The sequence below is a fragment of the Talaromyces rugulosus genome, chromosome V (assembly GCF_013368755.1).
Source record: "Talaromyces rugulosus chromosome V, complete sequence".
Taxonomy (NCBI): domain Eukaryota; kingdom Fungi; phylum Ascomycota; class Eurotiomycetes; order Eurotiales; family Trichocomaceae; genus Talaromyces; species Talaromyces rugulosus.
In genome coordinates, this window is record NC_049565.1 from 3,275,911 (window position 1) to 3,291,325 (window position 15,415).

Here is a 15,415-nt window from a genome sequence, read left to right on the forward strand (position 1 = left end):
GATCTTAGTCTTTACTAGGGTATGGGGCATCTTGGGTAAATCCCTTACATATAAAGTCATGCTACATGGTGGTTTCCTCTGTATTTACAGTATCACGAGTTCCGATATTTATTAGCCTGGAGATGTCAAGACAAACAGCTCCACAGGAGCTTATAAAGGCTATTGAGAACAACCGCCAATCTACAGTTCAAAAGTATTTAGATGACGGGATTGATCCAAATATTCGCAATGACAAAGATCCTTGGAAACAAGGGCGGCAATTACTGATATTCGCCGCTATTAATGGGCATGTAGACCTTATCAAACTTCTTCTCAGTTATGGTGCAGAAGTTGACGGGACGGATTTTCATGGCCGAACTGCATTATCCTGGGCATCGGAATATTGTCAGTACTGGGCAGTGAAGGCACTGGTTGAGCATGGAGCGGATGTCAACACTGAAGATGAAGAGCGGACAACACCTCTGACGTGGCTAAATGAGGCGGGTGGTGGAGAAAATATAAACGAGATACGCGAGTATCTTGTACACAAGGGTGCCAAGGCGGAATTATACCATGAATGATATATTCTTCAGCATGAAGGTAATAATGTGACGTCCTAATTGCGGTTGCCAAGGGGGTATGATGAGCACTGTTGCGTCATTTTAAACAGAAATATTCCGGTCTCTTTATAAAATAATCTTTCAGTAGTTATGGCATAGTCCAGGAGATTCAACTACCTCCCATCTTCTGTTCCTTACAGTCATTCTCGAAATCGGGTTGACCAGTAAACATTAGCGTTGATTGTTACAGGGCCCCACTGCTAACTCCCTAGTTCATAGTTGAATGAAATTGATTTGTCGCTCTATCTCTATCCATAGTGTATGTCCAATCAAAGTAAATAAATCTACACTAAGGACTTGGCGGTGGGGCAACCAAATAATCGTTGAATGTCGGTCAAACCGATTTCGAGAATGACTACAATCTGGGCACTGATCGGCTCATCCGACTCCCATACGACGAGACTGACTGTGAGAAAATAAGCTGGGGTGCCACCGTACATTGTATAATTGCAATTAGTGCCTTCATTATGTAATATTTGAAGTTATAGTATAGATACTGCTACGACTGGGATTTCTTTCGCCGGACACCTTTTGGAGGAATTGCGGCAGCAGCAAACTTATCCGACAAAGCAAAGCGAGTGGGATAAGATGATGTTTGTTTGTTCGTATTTGGCGACACTACCAATTCAGAAGTGCATCGGCTCATGTTTATATAACTTTTCCGTGTCCTTGAGTGTTGTAAAAAAAAGGTAGAAAAAGTTCCAGAGGACGATATTGCGTTTGCCCAGACGTTGAGGCTATTGGGAGATACTGTATACATAGGCTTAAAACAAATATAGTTTAGTAGGATGACGCTGGCAGAAGTCATATTACTGCCTAGTTGTTTGCTTTATTGCCTTGGTATGGCTTCGACAATGTCTTCACCCAACCATCTCGGCATCGACCTGCTACGCAGTTCATGCTATTTTTAGCTTTCTCTAGAGCCACAGTGTTCAAGATATTTGTTTTCTGATTCCAAAACATCTACAATCTTGAAAATCTTGAAGTCGCCGTAAAATTTTTTTTTATTTGGTTTAATATATGTTGATGACTGCATAAGCTTGGTTGTTGGCCTATCGTTAAGTTATCTGAGTTCCTGCCAGATATTCACGACAGGTACGGGAATATAAACCAATGTATTTTAGCAAAATAGGGCTTCGGAATCAGGGTTTAAAAGCAAGACCGTCGGTTCAAGCATGGAAGGATATCTAGGGTCGGACTGTATGCAGGGACGAGTTCAATCTCTATGGCTTGTTGAAGATTCATGTCTACAGACTATTGTTTTGAGTTCCTTAAAACCATGACGGACCACGCCCAATAGTGTTTCTCATGGCTTAAATGCCAATTTAGCCGGTTATCCGCGGGGAAGTAGGATGGAAATATGTATAAGGCATTAGAAACCGTTGTCACCATTGTAAACTCTTTACTGTTTCTATAATCTTATGTAATACAAAACGAATCTAAACTATATTTGGAATAGTGGAGAGGAATAATAAGTTTGCTGTGTATGAAAGAAGCTCGGCCGTCATTGTATCTTAAACCAATGGTGGCACCTATGAACGCGGAGTAATTGTATTGACAATGTTCGGGAGGGCCATAGTAGATCCTCACCATTCAAGGTAACCCAGTTATTTGCCAAGGACACTTTAATCCTTGGTTGTAATCATTATATGGCAGCTGGAGAACATGATATTATTATGTCACACTCCATCAGTGTTAAATGTGTGGTCGTCTAAACTTAAGGCCAGGGTCTGCCCATTGGAAGTAAGTTAAAGACCACTAATTGGACTGAAGATGAATGGCCTGTAATCGTCTACATGCCGGTATTGGCATTCCAGAGCTTGATGGTCTCAGCAGTTAAATACGAACCACGTCACCACCAGACAAGGGTTCTTGCAGGCTAGACTAGATTGGAGGAAGTAGAACATTGCAGGAACGCCTTCTACGTCACTTTGAGCTTACCAACACAGCTTCAGCCTTGGCAGGATAGGAAGTAGAGGTGGGTCTTCGTATCATGCAATCTATGAGACCATGCATAGGTTTTGACAAGGTCACAAGACAATAATATTATCAACTAACTAGCCAACACCGAACCCCCCCTTTGCTAGTGAGATAGTTGGGAAACACGCCCAAAGTGGATGCAGTAGCGAAATAAACAGGGATCTATAGAAATCAATAGTAACACCATCTTCATCTACCCCCTGTAATGTTCCAACGAGCTAGCTTTTCCGACCTCTTGCAGCTATCCTGTGGCTTTTGCGGCTGTTTCTCGTTAAAATATCCACAACTTGACTATGCCCGTGTTTTCTCGCAAGCTTTCGTGCATTTCGAGACGATCTTGACCTCGGATCGTATTTTTCCTTAACTAATAGTTGGACAATTTCAACGTAACCGCGACATGCTGCGGACTCTAGCGGGGTCCTGCTACCACACGGATAATATCCATCGGCACCCTGCTGGAGGAGGAGTCCCACGGCCTTTATCTTCTCGGCTAGGCTGAAACGTTCATCCAGAATGATCCAAAACACCCCTTGAGACAATACCTTCCGATGATGCTCAGGAGGTACTATCGATAAGAGACACTTAATAGCTTTAAGCCCGCCTGTTAAAGTACCCATAGGGACCATATGGCGGTCAAGATGTTTCCAGATGTCGCTTATGACTTCAGGGAAACAATCAATCATTATTTCAAGGGCTGACACCATTCCGTTCGACGCAGTTAGTAAGATGTCTTTCCTAAGGCAATAGGCGGTGGTAAAACTGTCTCTTGTCACGACAAAGCCATTTTTTATGAAGAGACTAACCGCCGCATAATTTCCGATAATAGCAGCGAATACCAGCGGGGATCTGCCACAGATCTTGATACTGCTGTAGTCATACTCCTTTTCTTCAAATAACATTTTGAGGGTGTTGATCGCCATGATGTCTTTGGATTCACCAACTGCCCATTTGAAAACGGATTCTATGCCACCACATAGACGTACATATTCGGGGGGGACTTGTGAAAACCGGCACGCTTCACAGAATGCATAAATATCCGTACAATATAGGAACTCGCAAACATTGAGACATATTTCAGCTGGGAGTTCAATAAGTGTGTTCATTTCGAGGGTATTGGCAACAGTTGTGGCCTCGATGGGTGTATCTGCGGATCCTGGAGTTTGTCGAAATGGGCTTGTGGAAGGAAAAACACGGCTTATAAATACTCGATGAATCATTAATGCCTAATATCCCCTAGCGCTGTCCCCCTCTTGGCTCTGCCCCCGTGCTAGCCGGCCCATTACCTTGCCTTTACCGGACAACACCGCCAATCCGATCTTCCTTGTCACCTTCATCATGTGAAGCTGCCCCCAATCCAAGCCGGTAAGGTCATAGCAAAGATGTGTCACCCAATACTCTACTCTACCGTGTCAGAATCGTATGGTCTTAACTAAGAATGTAACCAATAGAATATGATTTGCTTATAAAGCGTGAGAAATCAAGACAGACAGTGAAGCTGCGTATGAATTCAGACAGTCTCCCGTCCGGGGATCCCCGTTTATCATCCCTACGGACCTACAGAAAGAAGTACATTGCTGAAGCATCGATGGGTTGGAATGGGATGATACGCACTAACCCCCTATCAGACCTGCCTCTTCAGATTCCTGTACCTAGGTCCCCAGCACGGCCAATCTGACGAGGCCCCATATCACCAAGACTCCAGCCACGTCACCTTCAGCGGAAGAATCCGCTAACCGAGTTCGATGAAGCGTGGCCTGCTAATGCAGCAGACGGTGTCTCAGCGAAGGATTCCTGTCGGCCAATGCTCTGGATAAGCCTGATATTCATTAACGGATTTGTCATCTGCGTGACCAATCGTTTCATCTTCTACACTATCTCTTGATAAGGATGTTACCACATTCTGATGGAGGTGTCATCAACAACTAGGACCCCTCTGGAAGGATATTTTTTTCTCCCGCACCCCTCCCTTACCGTTCTCCATTTCCTCTGGGAGTTTCACTCCGTCCGAAACCACCAGTTGCCGTGTCAGCCCTCGCATGTGCGAATTACTTGTTTTCTATGGTCTCAAGGTGGCGACACACAGCTTCTGAATCAGCACAACGAATCAGCAGAATACATATTAGCATTGAAGGCTGTAGCACTGGACTGGCAAAATAAACCCCTTACACTTGCAGTTCATCGTTCCTCCTGAAAGAGCCGAGTGGGTTGATACGTAGACAATGATGGACACCGCAATAGGTAGCTTACTATGTTATTTCGAGCATTATGATTAGCGATTGTGGACGTAGGTACGTAGCATAATAGAGAGCTCAAGTTGATGGAACTGTCAATATGCGATCTACTGTACAAGCAAGAAACATATTTTTGCTATAAATTCTCTCCTTCATAGCTATAATTTTTCTTTCTACTCAAGTAACACAAGATACAGTACCAAATAAATTTCTTCACGCAAATCAGCACACGAAACTCTATGAACGGGAAGATCACCAAAAACAGTACGACGATTTTCAATTTTCAAGATTTCCACATGTACCTGGAGTTCCTTCACATTCATAGCAAATTTTTTGTCATCCTCGGCTTCCCTTTTGGCGTCTTCAATTTCTTTTGAGATGCTTTGCACTTCTTTTTTAGCGCCTTCGAGCTCTTTTTTGGCGTCTCTGATTTTTCATGGGCTCTCAGTGTTCTTTCATAGGCATGTATGCCTTTATATAATCTGTCTATCCACTTTTCACTACTAACTTGGCACTGCACTAAGGACCCCTCAAATGATTGATTCTTTTCGGTGATAGATCGAAAGCCCTGTGTTTGTTACAGTAAGTTATTGTGTGGATTTTGTCTCTATATATATTAATTAATCAGAGGCTTGGCTTGCTTGGTCTGAGAGGTTGGAAGACTTTTAACTTTCTTTTGTAACTTTAGTGAGTAAAAAATGAGTTTTCTAAAATAATTTTACTTACTGATAGAAATTTATAGCTAGAGTTTTTTATGCTACTGCTAAAGATATTTATATTATTATTGTTATATCTTCTTTTGCGTGATATCTATATTATTGATTTTAGCGTCTTCTTTTTCATGAAAAGGCTGCTAACTAAGATACTTAATATGGTAAGAGCTATAGACGTATTCCATTTCTATGGTATAAAATTTCTTCTTATTGGACTTGGAACTCTCTTTAAGTTGGACTAAGGCCAAGTAGTGATTAAATATATTAAATACTGTCCGCTAGTTTATATCTATTACAGTTTATCTAATATCCAGCTATCTCGCACTAACCTGTTACATAGTTAGATGTGTTTATAATTAGCTTATGAAAACCTTGTTAATTATTGTTGGTGGCGTAAGTAGTGTTTCACACTAGCCATCTAGTATTTTGATCTAGTGTTTATACATATTCGAAATGTTTATATTGTTAGAGAATAATTGATCTCCTTAAACACTATAAATTCATTATTTGAAAAAAAAAAAAAAAAAACAAAAAAAAAACTCGTATCGATAGTAAAGAACTTTCTGCTCTTTTTTAACATTGTGGGTTCATTTTCAACAGTATACACGTAAAGGGTTTAGATATTGCTGATGGTTTTAAACACTGCGGGTATGAATCAGTGTACCCGCAAATACTAGTCTAAATTATGTCGATCATTTTAAACATGTGGGTCTACTTTAAACACCCACTGTAAACAGTATAAATATTGCCACCGTTTCAAACACTGTAGATTCATTTTAAATAGCATACTATACACAAACACCACCAATAACCTATTTTAGACACATGTGTAATAGTAACCTAAGGGATGTATCAGCGAGCCCGAAGTATTTGCTATTTTAGGGAGGCTTATTACAATATTGATACATCAACCAATCCAATATTTCATAGTGTTAGTTCACTTTCCAGTATCGAGTATCTTAGGGGTTTGGGCATCTCATGTTTCAAAGTAAACTGTTCAGTTTCTTATGACCAATGAGTGTTTAATTCTTGTTGTTATCGACATATAAGTTCAAATGTAGGTTTAAGTTGTATTTTTGTTCATTATGCTTGAAAATACATAAACTAGATTGAAATTTGAGTTTTCCAACACCTGTTTAAAACTATCTGAGAGCTTTAATATAGTTTGTTGGGAGGTGACTCTCTGGTAACTTTTCCTAATGCAAGATCGTTCCAGATGTTTGATCAAGTATGAAAAAATCTGTGTCACGTCGCGCCACAACATAAAATCTTTACCAAGGTACTTATACTTAATCCAAATATAGGATTACACAAAGTCATTATTAATCGTCAATGAATCTGATGACCTACCTTATCTTTACGCCAGTGCCACTTCTGACAACAAAACATGGACAGCAAGCCTCAAAAGTCAAGCGAGTGGTCATCGGAAGAAAATGCCAAACTTACTGAGCTTATTGCAACCCTCTTTTAACATGGGAGCAGATCAGCAAATACTTACCAGGGCGGACCGCTGTTGGTTGTCGGCTGCATTACCGGAACTATATGGATAAAACGAGTATTCCAGCAGCTACATACAAGAAGTGAGAAGACTATAGTTTCACCCTACCGCCATAGCAGGAAATTGAATTCTAACAACCAATGAGGGATATATTATGTTTAAAAGCTTCAATGTTATATATTGTGCGCTATTTAAGGCAGCGAAAGCGAGTTCCGAATGTCCTCCTTGCATTTCATTGCTATTAAGTCCCAAGAAGCAGTATGCTCTTCTACAGAGTTATTGCCGTTGCAGGCATATCTTCAGTGATCGCCACATCACTTGACTTGGGCGAGGATAACTACATGACGCGCAATACTGGAATCACGAAGATTGGAGCGGCATACAACAATGTCACACTTGTCGACAGTCTGAAACACGCCTCCTGGGCCTACAACTGGGATATGTACGCTGATGGAGTTCTTCCATTTGGTGTGGAATACTGTCCCATGCTTTGGGGACCAAAAATGTATGACCAGTGGCACTCTGCTGCCTTGAACGCTCTTTTATCTGGAAGCGGCTGCTTGCTGGGCTTCAATGAACCAGACAACGCAGAACAGGCAAATATGTCTCCAAAACAGGCGGCAGTAGATTATCAGACATACATTACTCCTTACGCAAATCAAACCCAGCTTGTTACTCCAGCCGTTACAAACGGCGTGGGGGAGCTAGTTGGTTTGAACTGGTTGGAGAATTGGTTTGCTGAATGCAATGACCAGTGCAAACCAGATGCTGTCGCGATCCATTACTATGCTGATAGTTACTCGGCTGATTTTATTGATTACATTACTGCTGTAGTCACACTTGCACGTAGAAACGGGATTGAAAGAGTCTGGATCACCGAGTTTCAACATACAGGGTCCGTTGGTAGTCAGGTCACGTTCCTACAAGACGTCATTCCATGGCTTGTTAATAATACCGCTATCGAACGTTACGCTTATTTTTTTGTTAGTGATGGATATCTCCTCTCTGGAACAGATCTTAGTATTATTGGACAGACGTACACTTCTACTTATTAATTATTTAATAGCCCTGCCAGACCAAAACCTATATTCACCTCATTTGCACTTTCTATGTGGAACTTGTCTGTACTGTGAAATTAGTCCTGCTTTACACTGTTAGAGAACTGGTAATAAACTATAACGGTGATACATCAATAATATTAGACTAACTAGTACATATAATTTTCTACTCGGTCAGAATTGAAAATAGATTATATACTTTATTGAACTTAATCTAACCTATACATCACTCATAGTCTAAAAGCCAACAGTGGCTATCAGCATTAATGGACCACAAAACTTTGTGTGGCTTGGGGAGGTCACAATATGAGGCGACACGATAGCATTGTGGTGGGAGATAAGATTAGTGGCAATGAAAGATGCCTCGCCATTTCCTTCAATTTGATCCTAGACAGTCTCCATAAATGTAAATACAAACCCAGCCACATTCACACCATCATCATCGTGTAAAATCAGTTTCTAAAGTTGGCCTTAAAGTGTTCAATGTGACGGCTGAGGCTATCCCCAAGGGTAGGAACTGACTCGGAGCCTGGCAGGAGCCTCAGGCAGGAAGGGCAACAACTTTAACCCGCGGTGCCAGATCTGGGAATAGCCTCACCCTGGGGCTACAAAGGGTCAAGCCTATTACATAATCTCACAAGATAAAACCTTCCCGTGAGTCCTGTCAGATAGATTCCTTCCCTATGCTTATTGTCTTCGAGATCCGCACCCCTAGATAGAAATCAAATGTCTTCGGAAACGCACGTCACATTCAAGACAATGTTTTTCATGATTTATTTAGGTTGAGCTACTATTAAACCCTTTCATATGTATGGATGTATGTATAGATAATATATTATACAACTAGATTTGAAACTAGCTTTACCTTTTTACACACTCTGTGTTTAATTCTGTCAACCTTCAGGGTGCTTACTAACCAAATCAGTCCTAATTCGTCACTAGGCAGCTTATCCTGCCTGGGAGTGTAATTCGCTCAGGCGGTATAGAACCGCAGTGGCAAACAACTCTTTGTTACTAGAAATTCCCAGATCTTTTAGTGCTCGCAGGCCATTATAAATAGAGGCCTGCTCCCCCCTGTAATTTAGTTCTCTTAGTCAGTTGTCGTCCTAGTTAAATTCATGACTTAGCGTTCTGGTTACCTTTCCGCTTCCACGCCGTAACACCATATAAATATTTCTTGACCACAAATGTTTTTTATAAGGTTCCAATAGAGTTGATCTTTGATTAAATGAATATTCATAGGCAATATGTACTTTTCACAATAGTACTGCATGTAGATACTGTGTGCTTGTTCAATTCGATGCGTACCTCCTCTGACCTATCTAGCTAGAGTTATATATAGCTATGGTTTTATATTGTACAACTCGCCAGACTCGATGTTTAAGTAGCTTTGAAAATGTATTTACGATGTGAGACAAGACACAATACTGTATCCAAATCCATTGTATTATTTTGGTGAACCAAATAGTCAGATCTCATAATCAGCCAGACACCCTCTATTGTACAGTATGGATGGATGGATGGATGGTTTCATTTACCCCGACCTCTCCCCTGGGGGGATATGCAGGCTGCTACCACTATAAGTATCCTTGTAGCTCTAATTACAGTCATCGTCACATTTCTTACGGGCGAACTTTATGCCTCGCCTAGGGGCCTGTAGTCGGTCTTTGCCTTGGGTTCTGTTCATGTGGGCCCTTTGACCCACGGCTACGAAACCTTTGAGATGCTTCTGCGAAGTCAAGTAACCCCCATCCCCGTGACATGAAACGCCCTGTGTGATGGAACAACTCCCAGGTACCTACGATTACCAGTGAGTTTATCCAGCATCGACCTGTTGGAAATTAACCGATATAGGTTGAGATATTTCAGACTCATTTTGAGGTGCTGTTCCTCCTATTTCAAGAAATAATACCGGAAGTAGAATAGGCAGTTACACCATGACGCAAACTGCCAGTTGAACCGCTTATGACCACCTTGGTTCCAAGATACACCCCGCGAAGGTCTATAACAAATGAAAATAATCAAATAATCAAATTTTTATTAGAGTGGTTGCCCGTGATCGTTTTTTAATTATATACCGTCTGAGGGGATAATGTGCATGATGTTGAGGGATTCTTGGTACATGGCACAAAATTACCGATTAGGCCAATACGATACAATTGAGACAAGCGTGAAATTCCTTATACCAAAATTTCTACTGCAGCGAGAACAACAAAGATCGATTGCAAATAGTAGTTACTGCGATGCCTCACTTTTTAAAACACGAGACGATAAGAAAATGATCGAACAAACGTGGTCTTAGGAATTACAATACAACCAGACAATATGGATGCAATTTCTTTAGTAAAAAAAATCAAAGAATAAATTACCGGAAAAAAGTCTTCAAGACCGCGTACGTAGCATCTACAAGAATGTCTATAATACGTTTAATTCAGATTTTCAACTAATTCCACATTCGCTGCGCGGCTCAAGGAAATTAGATAGGATACAAGGGCTGGTCATATTTCCCTTGACGGAAGAGTACATTGCCCAAGTTATTGACACTGGTGAGGGTGTTGGGATGGTTCAGTCCAAGCACCTTCTCTCGTGCCTCTAATGCCCGTCGATACATCACTTCCACCTGATTATAAACTCCCTGATGATCGAGATACCATCCATAATGAGATAAGAGTTTGGCTATATTCAATCGATCTTCATCACCGATGTCAGGGATAGGCGCCAGCACACTTTTGGCATGCGCAAGGAGTGTCTGAATTTGTGCCCAGCTGGCGTAATTTCCATTCGGGAATATCCGTGCCACAGTTCTTCGCGACTCAGCCTGTCAGCGTTGGAGCTCTTAGTGAACCTCCAACCATGTCGGGATCGGCAACTGCACTAGTCGGTGCACGTACGTACATATAAAGAATAAACTGCTATATAAACATGTGATATTTAAATATCTAGTTTACTGTATCTAGGCATTCATATGTGGACCTTCCATTTCCCATTCCAGCAAAGTTTCATAAGTTAAAAAAAAAACGAGGATGATTAGGGCCGAGGACATCCTGCTCAGCTAAGCAAGCTAGGAGTGAATTGAGTGCATCGGCGTTTTGACCTGAAGAGTTCCATGAAAGCAAGATTGGCCATACTCCTCAGCGTATCAGGGTGGTCCTCGCCGAGCTTGGTCTTGCGAGTCTCCATCACCTGGACTAGGAGCTTCTCGGCCTCCTCCAACCAGCCTTGGTTCCATAACGTGATCGCCAGGCCGGACATACTCGTCAACGTGTCAGGATGGTCGTCACCGAGCTTTGTCTTGCGAGTCTCAATCACCTGGACTAGGAGCTTCTCGGCCTCCTCCAGCCGGCCTTGGTTCTGGTACGTCGATGCCAGGTTGGCCATACTTGTCAGCGTGTCGGGATGGTCCTTGCCAAGCTTCGTCTTCCGAGTCTCCATCACCTGCACCTCGAGCTTCTCGGCCTCCTCCAACCGGCCTTGGTTCTGGTACGTCGATGCCAGGTTGGCCATACTAGTGAGGGTGTTGGGATGGTCCTTGCCAAGCTTCGTCTTCCGAGTCTCCATCACCTGCACCTCGAGCTTCTCAGCCTCCTCCAACCGGCCCTGGTTCTGGTACGCCAACGCCAGGCTGGCCATACTAGTGAGGGTGATGGGATGGTCCACGCCGAGCTTCCTCTTCTGAATCTCTATCACCTGCATTAGGAGCCTCTCAGCCTCCTCCAACCGGCCCTGGCTCTGGTACGCCAACGCCAGGCTGGTCATACTCATGAGGGTGATGGGATGGTCCACGCCGAGCTTCCTCTTCTGAATCTCTATCACCTGCATTAGGAGCCTCTTGGCCTCAGTCAACCGGCCCTGGTTACCAAATATCGTTTCCAGGGTGGCAATACTCGGCAGCATGTTAGGATAGTCCTCGGCGAGCTCCCTCTTCTGAATCTCCATCAATTGCAACTGTATCTTCTCGGCCTCCTCCAACCGTCCCTGGGCACCAAATGTCCCCGCCAGGATGGCCATGACGGTCAACGTCTCGCGATGATCCTCGCCAAGCTTCGTCTTGCAAGTCTCCATCGCCTGCATAAGGAGTTTCTCGGCTACCTTCCAGTCCCCTTCAAACATGCAAATTACCGCTAACATTTCGGTGCTTTCAAGAGCGCCTCTGTCTTCTCCACCTAGTACACTAACCCTCTGCTTCATTGATTTTGACGCCATATCCCTCCCATCCGCGACGTTACCGCTAGTCAACGCATACGATGCGCCATTATAAAGTAGCGTAGCCCAATTCCGTAGAGATTCCTGTGATTTTGGGCGTTGCGATATCGCTAATTTAACATGAGGGAAGAGCAGTCGGCATATTTCCCAGTTTTCATAGTCACCTATCGGAAACATGTAATAGAGGTTACTAATAAACCTCTCCTTCCATTGCTCCATTTGATTATGAGTCTTTAGCCATTCACGTGTAGTCAGTTGCACTAGCCGGTGCATCGTGAAGACGCTGTTCTTGCCAACAGAGATGAATGAAAAATTCCTGAGTATTGCAATATCATTTTCAAAATTGTCGACCGTATCAGATTCAGATACCTCCCCATCATCACTACTGCAGTCGTTCAAAAGATCCGAACTTAATATATGGCTGTTCTCAGGTTGAACTCGGAGAAGTTTCTCTGGAATCCCTTGCCGATCGAAAAAGCTCATGAGAGAAAGTAAATCCGCCGCCGACGGTTCTGTTTGGCGAATATGATCGAACGATTTTTGCCACGTCAACAAAATTGAGTTCTTTGCCTCCAAGTCCCGGTAGAGGTTACCCGGCTCGGTTTCCAAGAGCTTTGTTGCTTTACAGTCATTCTTTTGGAAGTGTCTCAGATACTGCGATACGGAACAACGAGGGGCTCGATTCCTAATATAGCTTGCTGCCTGTACGATCGCCAGTGGCATAAGCTCGAGCTCTTCCACTAAATCGCGACTCTCTTGGCTTTCCCCTGGTTGTTCAAGCTTTCTTTGGAGAAGCTCTAGCGCCTCGGACCTTTCCATAGGTTTAACCTCAATAATATCCTTGTCATCGACCATCTTTAATGCAACCTCTCGAGTCCGACTCGTGATAATGACAGATCCATTCAAGCTTCTAGGGAGGTATTCCAACAGTGGCTTCGTGGAGGCGTTCATTAGACTGTTCGGATCTCCTAGGCCTGTCGCCGGAGACTTACGAAGGAACTCATGATCATCGACATTATCAAGAACGAGAACCCACCTTTCTCTCTTCTTATCATGGAGCCAGTTTTCGACCAGTCCGAATATATTAGCATGCGGATCCTGGCGCCCCGAGATTTTAACCCGGTCGGCTATGTCTCGGAAACTTTGCTCGAACCGGGCTGCGTTACTTGCGTGGACCCAAAAAACCCATGTCGCCGGCGATTCAGATCGGACCTGGTAGGAGTACTCGATCGCAAGTTGCGATTTTCTTGAAGTTGTGAGCAATGAGATTATTAGCCACACATTGTTCGCTCTACACTCAGCCGACACCTCCAAGGCCGACTAGCGCAATTCTGGACCCTGGCACTGAGCTTTTTTTGTGAATCCAATCAAGGAGCGTGTTGCGACTAACAAAGTCTGGATCGCGCGTGAACGGGACAGTTGATAACGGGCTGAGCGGAGTTTCTGGTCGCTCTAGGGGGAAGCGGCCATTAGCCAGTCGGCCTTGGCCTTGTTCAGAGCAGGTCACTCACTAAACCGAGCCGCCACCACCTGCGGCGCGTCTCTTGCGAACTGTTGCAGTTTATCGAGCGCCGTACGATATTCAGGCGCGCTCCGCGAGTCGAATTTGACAATCATCGAGTGATCTGCGTGCAGCGGTACCTTGTCCTCCACATGGTCGGGAAGCTGGAGCAGAGCCGAGTCGGCGTCAACCGTCGTGATAAAGTCTCCCGCTCGTCTCCATTGTCGGCCGTTACGATCCTACTGTGGGTGTCAACACCTCGACTTGCGTGATATTTGGGGCCAACTCGTACATATACCAACTGCCTAGTCTGTTCGGTCTCATAGAAGCTGACCACCTTGCGGTCCCGGATCAGATTCTTGAATTCGGCCAGCTGGTGGACCAGCAGATCGGATTTGCTGGAGATCTGCTGCAGTAAGTGCTGTCGTAGATGATTTCCACCTGACAGCATCTGCTGCATATCATTCACGATGAGACCTTTGTGCGGGATCGCAAAGAGGATCAAGCCGTATGTGGCCCGATGAAGCGAAGTGATCGCCGGGTGGTCTTCTTCCATCGTCTGGATGGCTCTCACTAGGCACTTGAACTACCGTCAGTCTATACCAACTCAACCGTGACCGCTCACCTACATGGGCTAGAATAATCCCTCCAAAACTATGTGCAATAAAGAAAAGTGGTCGTTGCTGGATCTAGTCAAAGAATTAACCTAACCTTACTATTAACAGATAATCCAGATAGTATGTCTCACCTCCTTCGTATTCCGAATCTTCTTGATCTCCTCCATCAGCTCCCGCCCGTAGTCGAGGATCGTGTCCACCCCGTGGCTCGACAGCTTGGAGTTGTACCCGTAGATCATCGTGCGACATTGTGGCAGATCCTTGGATAGAAAATCGCGAAGCCACATTCGACCGAGATTCCCTCTCCCTTGCCACGATCCGTAAGCATGGCCGTCCAGTCCGGCGATTGCGATAATACTGTTTCCCGTTATCTATTAATAATCTTCGAGGCATAGATAAATGCACAGGTTCTTACTCTGCAACGACTGGTTCTTGTTCGTCCGGCGCGTAGAGCTGGGTAAAGCCGAAGAAGTGACAGTCAAAGTTGATGTCACAGTCTCCCATCTCGACCTGCCAGTCGCCGAGAGGGTCGACTCTCAGCTCACTAAGGAACTGAGGTATCCCACCACGAAACCGCACCAGCGCCACTCTCTGTGTATCCGCTTCGTAGCATGAAGGTACAATCGTAATATCCGCCTCGACTTGCGTTCTCTCGTCGTCGGTGAAGTGGTCCTGGAGGGTCTCTTGTAATACTTTCTGGAGATCTGGATCAGGTCGATCCCTAGAGAAACCCGTCACCCGGAAGACGTGCGACTTTCGCTGGCTAGCCATAGCGATTATGTGTCATGACTGACAGAGTAAGGTATACATATAAACAGGGAATTTGCATTTTCTACATCCGGCTGAACAAAGCTGGGGATAGCCTTGTGCTGACGTGCGAGGCTGAAACAAATCACTAGTGCGGGGTATTCGGACTGCATGCACCCTTCTAACTTATAAATTTACTAGCTAAAATATGTTGTTGGGTAACTGTGGGAAAACCCATATCGATATTTCCCTCACTATAATTCAATAA

General features: G+C 44.0%; 3 protein-coding genes across 3 annotated transcripts; 2 read left to right on the forward strand and 1 right to left on the reverse strand.

Annotated features, from left to right (window-relative positions):
- Positions 1 to 122: 122 nt before the first annotated feature.
- On the forward strand, positions 123 to 560 carry TRUGW13939_09685 (uncharacterized protein; the record flags this gene model as incomplete). Its single annotated transcript, XM_035492805.1, has 1 exon — positions 123 to 560. The coding sequence occupies one exon, from the start codon at positions 123 to 125 to the stop codon at positions 558 to 560; it is 438 nt and encodes a 145-aa protein (XP_035348698.1).
- A 6,721-nt stretch (positions 561 to 7,281) lies between these two features.
- Positions 7,282 to 8,076, forward strand: TRUGW13939_09686 (uncharacterized protein; the record flags this gene model as incomplete). The annotated part of the gene is made up of 1 exon (XM_035492806.1): positions 7,282 to 8,076. The coding sequence occupies one exon, from the start codon at positions 7,282 to 7,284 to the stop codon at positions 8,074 to 8,076; it is 795 nt and encodes a 264-aa protein (XP_035348699.1).
- A 2,479-nt stretch (positions 8,077 to 10,555) lies between these two features.
- TRUGW13939_09687 (uncharacterized protein) lies at positions 10,556 to 15,171 on the reverse strand (the record flags this gene model as incomplete). The annotated part of the gene is made up of 8 exons (XM_035492807.1): positions 10,556 to 10,883; positions 11,174 to 13,494; positions 13,673 to 13,734; positions 13,794 to 14,022; positions 14,082 to 14,356; positions 14,409 to 14,472; positions 14,532 to 14,757; positions 14,816 to 15,171. The coding sequence occupies 8 exons, from the start codon at positions 15,169 to 15,171 to the stop codon at positions 10,556 to 10,558; spliced, it is 3,861 nt and encodes a 1,286-aa protein (XP_035348700.1).
- Positions 15,172 to 15,415: the final 244 nt, after the last annotated feature.